At 39.1% G+C, this 7,850-nt stretch overlaps 2 protein-coding genes across 2 annotated transcripts; both read left to right on the forward strand.

Moving 5' to 3' along the window:
- Window positions 1-894: 894 nt before the first annotated feature.
- LOC146661022 (E3 ubiquitin/ISG15 ligase TRIM25-like) lies at window positions 895-2,902 on the forward strand. The gene has a single exon (XM_085419673.1). It carries the CDS (start codon window positions 936-938, stop codon window positions 2,607-2,609), a length of 1,674 nt encoding a protein of 557 aa, XP_085275799.1. The 5' UTR covers window positions 895-935; the 3' UTR covers window positions 2,610-2,902.
- A 2,957-nt stretch (window positions 2,903-5,859) lies between these two features.
- Window positions 5,860-7,567, forward strand: LOC146661023 (tripartite motif-containing protein 16-like). Its single transcript, XM_085419674.1, has one exon. The coding sequence runs from the start codon at window positions 5,860-5,862 to the stop codon at window positions 7,540-7,542; it is 1,683 nt and encodes a 560-aa protein (XP_085275800.1). The 3' UTR covers window positions 7,543-7,567.
- Window positions 7,568-7,850: the final 283 nt, after the last annotated feature.

Raw genomic sequence — 7,850 nt, forward strand, 5'->3', positions numbered from 1 at the left:
CTGGATGGAAGCTCCTCTCTGCACTGTTTACGCGTACCCTCTTCTTTGACAGAGTCACGTGATAAGATACAAAACAGAAAATTTCCATATGCTTTAGTTCAGTGTCTCAGCATTAAGAGACGAAAACAGCTTTTATCTAAAAACGAAAAGAGAGACCATTTGAATGAGGAGAAAAGGCGCAGCAAGTAATTCAGCTGCATCAAGAAAAACTGAGCTGTTTCATCTGTCTGCAACTTGTAAAGGAGCCAGTCACTATTCCCTGTGGGCACATCTACTGCATGAGCTGTATTAAAAACTACTGTAAAAACTAAGTGACTGCCATTATTCATATGTGGTGTGTGTGGCAAAATGAGCTCAAGACAAAGTAGAAATATATTTAAAGGTCATTTATTATTCTTTATTATTATTCTGAACAAATTGCATTGTTAAAAAAAACAATTAAAACCTTAGAGTGAAAATTATCCTCTAAATAGAGGCTTGTTTTCTTGTTTAAATCAGAATACAAAACTCACATTAACAGTTAGAAAATACAGACAATACTAATTGAATTCATCATTTTCAGTAATAGAACAATAAAACATGAAATAACCCCATAATATACATTGCAAATAAGTAAGGAAAACCAATGGGCTTCAACCTACCAACCAGCCTGCAAGTATTGCACAAAGACTTGAAGCACCTACAAATACATCTTAATCAAAAACATGAAAAGTTTCAGTTTCACACCAATCTGATGACTGCCTCTCCTGGAATGAAGCACACCTTTCTAAGCCCCTCTCTGTTTACAGACTGTTTACCTCAGACGTTAGGCACACCCTCTGTTATCACAGTCATGTGATAAGTGGAAAAACAGGAAATTTCCACACTCAGTGTCTCTATATAAAAGAGACAAGAGCAGCTTTTATCTGGGGAGACGTTACTTACATTGAGGAGACATGGCACAGCGAACGATTCAGCTGGATCAAGAAAAATTGAGCTGTTCCATCTGTCTGCAACTTTTAAAGCATCCAGTCACTATTCCCTGTGGGCACAGCTACTGCATGGACTGTATCAAAAACTACTGGGATGAGAAGGAAACACACAGCTGCCCTCAGTGCAGAGAGATTTTCACACCGCGGCCTGTTCTGGTGAAGAACACCATGTTAGCTGAGTTAGTGGAGGACCTAAAGAAAGTAGAACATCTGACAGCTTCACCTGATCATGCCTATCCTGGACCTGGAGATGTGGCCTGTTCTGGGAGGAAGCGGAAAGCCTCCAAGTCCTGCCTGATGTGTATGGCCTTTTACTGTGAGCATCACCTGCAGCCTCACTACAACGTAGCTCCAATAAAGAGACACAAGATCATTAAAGCCACTTCAAAGCTTCGGGAGAACATCTGCCCTCGCCACGATGAGGAGATGAAGATCTTCTGCTGCACTGATCAGCAGTGTGTCTGTTGTCTCTGCTTAATGGATGAACACAAAGACCATGTCACAGTGTCGCCTGCAGTGGAAAGAGCTGAGAAGCAGAAAAGGCTTGGAAGAAATCGACAAAAATTTCTTCAAAGAATTCAGGAAAGAGAGAAAGATGTGAAGATGCTTCATCGAAGAGGGGAGGCTATCAATCTTTCTGCTGATAAAGCTTTCAGAGAATGTGATAAGGCTTTCAAAGATTTGATCAGTCTCATTGAGAAAAAAAGCTCTGTAGGGAAGCAGAAGATCAGATCCAAACAAAAAGCCGAACAGGACAGAGTCAAAGAGCTTCAGGAGAAAATAGAGCAGGAGATCAGAGATCTGAGGAGGAGAGACGCTGAACTGCAGCAGCTCTCACTGACAGAGGATCACCTCCATTTTCTGAAAAACTACTCCTCACTGTCATATCTGAGTGCATCTACAAACGTACCCACCTACAACAATGTTACTCTGCAGTACTTTGAGGATGTGACTGCATCTGTGTCATGGACCAGAGATAAAGTGAAGGCTCTTCTCAGTGATGAATGGCCAAAAATCTCAGTTGGAACGACCAAAGCAGATATTTTACTGCCTCAAGGAGAACCCAAAACCAGAGACGACTTTTTGAAATATTCTTGTCAGATCACTCTCGATCCAAATACAGCACACACACTGTTGTCACTAAGTGACAGCAACAGAAAAGTAACACTGATGAGTAGAAACCAGTCATATCCAAGTCATCCAGACAAATTCCTTGAATGGTGGCAGGTCCTGAGCAGAGAGGGTCTGACTGGACGCTGTTACTGGGAGGTGAAGTGCAACGGGATGGTTGGAGTAGCTGTTGCATACAAGCATATCGGCCGTAGAGGGACCAGAGAGGAATGTGGATTTGGATTGAATGACAAATCCTGGTCATTAACAGTTTCAGGCAGCGGTTATGAATTCAAACACAACAACATTTCCACTCCCATCCCAGGCCCCCTGTCCTCCAGAATAGGAGTATATTTGGATCACAGGGCAGGAACTCTTTCTTTCTACAGCATCACTGAGACCATGAATCGTCTCCACAGAGTCCAGACCAGGTTCACTCAGCCTCTCCATGTTGGACTGTGGCTTCCACAAAGTGCTGGACACACTGCTGAGGTGTGTGAGCTCAAGAAGAGAATAAACATAAAATAGTGAAATTTGATGCCGTGTGCTACTTGTTGAGATGTGTTTATCTATCCTGCACCTGTTAGAGATGAATGCTTATGGATATAAGTGTGTTCTTTAATTTCTTTGTGTTGTTTTCAATAGCTATTTGGGTAAAACTGTTTATTTGGCAAAACAATATTCATTTCCTATATAGTTTATATTTAACCAGTGTTTTGTTGTAACATTTGCAGAAAAAACTCACATAAATATAAATTCATATGAAAATAACTTCAGTGTATTTAAAATTACAGAAAAAAATTATGTATCAGATAATTGTAATCACGGTTAATATGGTGTTTGCATTTTTAATGTACTTTTTATTTCTATACTTAAGTTGGTGGATTGTAAAATGTTTAATTTTAGTTATGTTTTCATTTGATGATTGATGATTTCATTTTTATTTACTGCTGTTTGTGAAATAAAGTGAGCAATGTACACTAAAGTTTCCTGTTCCAAGAAATAAAATATCACTAACATGATGGACTTTGTAAAGAGACATTTAAAATAGAGCATTTAAAAATGTCAAATAATGATGAAATTAAAAAAGTGTAATTTTAAAAACATACATAGCTCTAAAACACTAATTTAAGTAGGAGGATGTGGATGTTAAAGTTGAATTGGAAAGAAATTTAAATATAACAGACGAGTTTTTCCGTTATTATTTAGTAATTCATGTACATTTTACTGTAGGGGCTTTGGAATTGATTAAGGATTTTACACGTATATTTTGGGATTTTTCAAGGTTACTTCATTTCATAAAAGATTTTCAAAAAGGGATTTAACAGATTTCTGGAACTGATGATCATTTAGATCCATTACTCTATATTAGCCATGTGTCTGTATGATATATCAGATGGAAAACTGATATATTTGTTAAGAATTCTGCTCCATATTGACAATATGGAGAGTTGCCTACTTAGGTAGGCTGATTTTTTTCCCCATAATGCTCAGTTGGTATTACAGGGCCCAAAGCATGCCAAGAATATATTCACCACACCATTACATCATCGGCACTCTGAACTGTTGATGAAAGGCAGGACTGAGTCATACTTTCATGTTGTTGTATCTGTTATCAGTAACTCCCTGCAGGTAAAGAGCTACCCAAGAGTGTGAAACTGCAGCACCTGCAAAGCAGATCTTGTCGTGGAGTGATGGCCAGATGAATTAAACTTTAAACCTCTCCATTCACGTGGAAAAAAAATGATGAATTTCTTCAGGCTTTGTGTGTACACAAGCCCTTCTGCTGGAGGGTTCTTCCTATTAAAAAGATGTTTTTCCTTCCCACTGTTGCCAAACCACTTGCTCATAGGGGGTCTTCTGATTGTTGAGGGTTTCTCTGTTTTCTCCATCTTACAGCAGGGTGTTGCCTTAAAATAGAAAGCGCCATGAGGCAACCGTTGTTATTTGGCGTTATATGAATAAAAGTGTAAAGATCTTGGAGGACTGCACAGCAGCATGTCTCACGTGGGCAAAACCCCAATGTTATGTTTTTTTTTATTTGTTATATTTGTAAATGAAAAAAAGATATCTTGTAAAAGTCACTTTCAGTTTCACACCAATCTGACTGCTCCCTTTCCTGGAATTAAGCACACTCGTCTATTTACCTCTCTGTTTACAGACTGTTCACCACAGGCGATAGGCACACCCTCTCTTATCACAGTCATGTGACAAGTTGAAAAACAGGAAATATCCATAAGCTCCTGATCCAATAATTAACAAAAATATTTGTTTTTTTCTCTTTTCTTCTTTCTTCGCTTTCTGTGTTTTGTGTGTCAAACAAAGAAAATGAAAAACAAAAAGTTGATAAACTTAAGTGTGGAATAATGTGCCCTTCACTCTGACACCAGCAGATTTTTTTTCAATGCTACTGCCCTCTAGCACCACTGTTTTTTCTATCATTGACAGGCCTGAACTTGTCATTGCCCCTGGGTTTGTGTCTCACAGTTTTGTTTAGTTTGTTATTATTTGTTGTTATTTAGTTTCTGGGATGAGTTGGTAGTTTTGATTCAGCTGTAGCCATATATATTGATTCCTGTGTTTTGAGTTTTCTGGAGTCTGGATTATTTTTTTTTAATTATTTTGTTTGTGTTTTAGAGTAGTATTTACAGAGTTTGCATTATTTTTTTTCCAGTTTTGCCGATGTTCTGTCCTTCCCCAGGACCCCAGAAGGGTCCCTACACAAGTATAATTCATTTGTAGTTATTTGCGTTTTATAATGAGGAATGTGTGGCTGTCTACGCCTGTGATGGATGCGTCCCTACTGAAACCTAGTTATGATTTCTAGAAAGAACAGCACTTTAAAAAACAGTTTTAATTGTTATTGGGATAACAAAGCATCTTTTAACCATAATAAACGTACCTAAACAGAGATGTGAAAGTTGCTTTCTAATGAGTAATTAGGCCTATATTTGTTATTTACATGTTAAATGCTTGACCTGTAATCTGTATATTCTGTATGTTTCAAGCCAGACTTAAAAGAACTCTTCAGCATTAGTGATGTCTCACATCAACTGTTAAGCTTATTCTAAACTTGTATTGGCTCCAGTCTATTCTGCTCCATTCCCAGTATTTAAAATTATATAATGGACATTAAATGTACTAAAATGTTTATTTTTTGACAATTACAAGTCCATTTTTCCTATAAATTTGAGTCAATTTAATATTTCTCTATAAAGGCATAAAGGGATCAGTGTTGAACGTTACTAATATTTAGTATTGCTAATTGTATTCCCAGTTAATTGTTGAGTGAGTAACAGTTTCCAATGTAAACATACAATTACAATTCTGTTTTCATCTGAAACACTTTCAGTTTCACGCCAATCTGAATACTTCCTTTCCTGGAATGAAGCACACCTTTTTAAGCTCCTCCTTGTTTATAGAGTATTCACTTCAGACTTTACTGATCTGCCGGTCATGTGATAAGATGCAAAACAGAACATTTTCATCTGCTCAGGTGAGTGTCTCTGCATGAAAAAGCTTTTATCTGGAAACAGAAAGTAAGATGTCATTTGAGGGGAGAAGAAATGGCGCAATAAGTAATTGAGCTGGATCAAGGAAAACTCATTCCCTCCCCTTTGACTCAGCAGCCAGTTAAAATATGGATCGAAACACCATGTGATCAAATGCGAGCGCTGAAAACACCACACACCACGGATCAGTGTCTCAGTGTCAGAAGGCATTGAATGGAGCTTTTCTCTAGTAAGGGAAAGTGAAACTTAATTTATCTGGAAGAGAAATGGCACATCAACTTATTCCGCTGGATCAAGAAAAATTGAGCTGTTCTATCTGTGTGAAACTTCTAAAGAATCCAGTCACTATTCCCTGTGGGCACAGCTACTGCATGACCTGTATCAGAAACTGCTGGAATGGGAAGGAAACCCACAGCTGTCCTCAGTGCAGGAAGACTTTCACACCGTGGCCTGTCCTGGTGAAAAACACCATTTTAGGTGAGCTAGTGGAAGACGTAAAGAAAGCAGAACTTCCAGCTACTTCATCTGGTCTTGCCTATGCTGGACCTGGAGATGTGGCCTGTGATTTCTGTTCTGGGAGGAAGCGGAAAGCCTCCAAGTCCTGCCTGATGTGTAGGGCGTCTTATTGTGAGCATCACCTCCAGCCTCACTACAACGTAGCTCCATTAAAGAAACACAAGCTCATCAATGATGCTTCAAAGCTTCAGGACAACTTCTGCCCTCGCCATGATAAGGTGATGGAGATCTTCTGCCGCACTGATCAGCAGTGTGTCTGTTATTTCTGCTCAATGGATGAACACAAAGACCATGTCACAGTGCCAGCTGCAGCAGAAAGAGCTGAGAAACAGAAAGATCTTGAAACAAATCGAAAAAGTGTCCAACAGATAATCCCAAACAGAGAGAAAGATGTGAAGATGCTTCAAGAGGAGGTGAAGGCTATCAATCTTTCTACTGATAAAGCTTTGAGGCAATCTGAGAAGATGTTCAAAGATTTGATCAGTCTAATTGAGAAAAAAAGCTCTGAGGTGAAGCAGAAGATCAGATCCAAGCAAAAATCGGAACAGAACAGAGTCAAAGAGCTTCAGGAGAAAATAGAGCAGGAGATCAGAGATCTGAGGAGGAGAGACGCTGAACTGCAGCAGCTCTCACTGACAGAGGATCACCTCCATTTTCTGAAAAGCTACTCATCGCAGTCAGATCTGAGTGCATCTACAAACGTACCCACCTACAACAATCTTACTCTGCAGTACTTTGAGGATGTGACTGCATCTGTGTCACGGACCAGAGATAAAGTGAAGGCTCTTCTCAGTGATGAATGGCCAAAAATCTCAGTTGGAACGACCAAAGCAGATATTTTACTGCCTCAAGGAGAACCCAAAACCAGAGACGACTTTTTGAAATATTCTTGTCAGATCACTCTAGATCCAAATACAGCACACACACTGTTGTCACTGAGTGACAGCAACAGAAAAGTGACACTGATGAGTAGAAACCAGTCATATCCAAGTCATCCAGACAAATTCCTTGATTGCCGGCAGGTCCTGAGCAGAGAGGGTCTGACTGGACGCTGTTACTGGGAGGTGAAGTGCAACGGGACTGTTGGAGTAGCTGTTGCATACAAGGATATCGGCCGTAGAGGGACCAGAGAGGAATGTGGATTTGGATTGAATGACAAATCCTGGGCATTAACAGTTTCAGACAGCGGTTTTGAATTCAAACACAACAACATTTCCACTCCCATCCCAGGCCCTCTGTCCTCCAGAATAGGAGTATATTTGGATCACAGGGCAGGAACTCTTTCTTTCTACAGCATCACTGAGACCATGAATCTCCTCCACAGAGTCCAGACCAGGTTCACTCAGCCTCTCCATGTTGGACTGTGGCTTCCACAAAGTGCTGGACACACTGCTGAGGTGTGTGAGCTCAAGAAGAGAATAAACATAAAATAGTGAAATTTGATGCCATGTGCTACTTGTTGAGATGTGTTTATCTATCCTGCACCTGTTAAAGATGAATCTATGTATCAGATAAGCTGGAATCAAGGTTATTGTGGTGTTTGCATTTTTAATGTACTTTGCATTCCTATACTGTTTATTTGGCAAAACAATATTCATTTCTTACATATTTTATATTTAACCACTGTTTTGTTGTAACATTAACAGAAAAAACTCACATAAATATAAATTCATATGAAAATAACTTCATTATATTTAAAAATACAGAAAAAAGTAATTATATATCAGATGTGTTTGATTCA

This window comes from Rhamphochromis longiceps, linkage group LG10 (genome assembly GCF_057381845.1).
Source record: "Rhamphochromis longiceps isolate RC_006_pf linkage group LG10, R_longiceps_female_GT1.1, whole genome shotgun sequence".
Classification (NCBI taxonomy): domain Eukaryota; kingdom Metazoa; phylum Chordata; class Actinopteri; order Cichliformes; family Cichlidae; genus Rhamphochromis; species Rhamphochromis longiceps.

Coding starts and splice junctions, on each gene's coding strand:
- LOC146661022 (XM_085419673.1), top strand. CDS start 936: ATGGCACAGCGAACGATTCAGCTGGATCAAGAAAAATTGAGCTGTTCC.
- LOC146661023 (XM_085419674.1), top strand. CDS start 5,860: ATGGCACATCAACTTATTCCGCTGGATCAAGAAAAATTGAGCTGTTCT.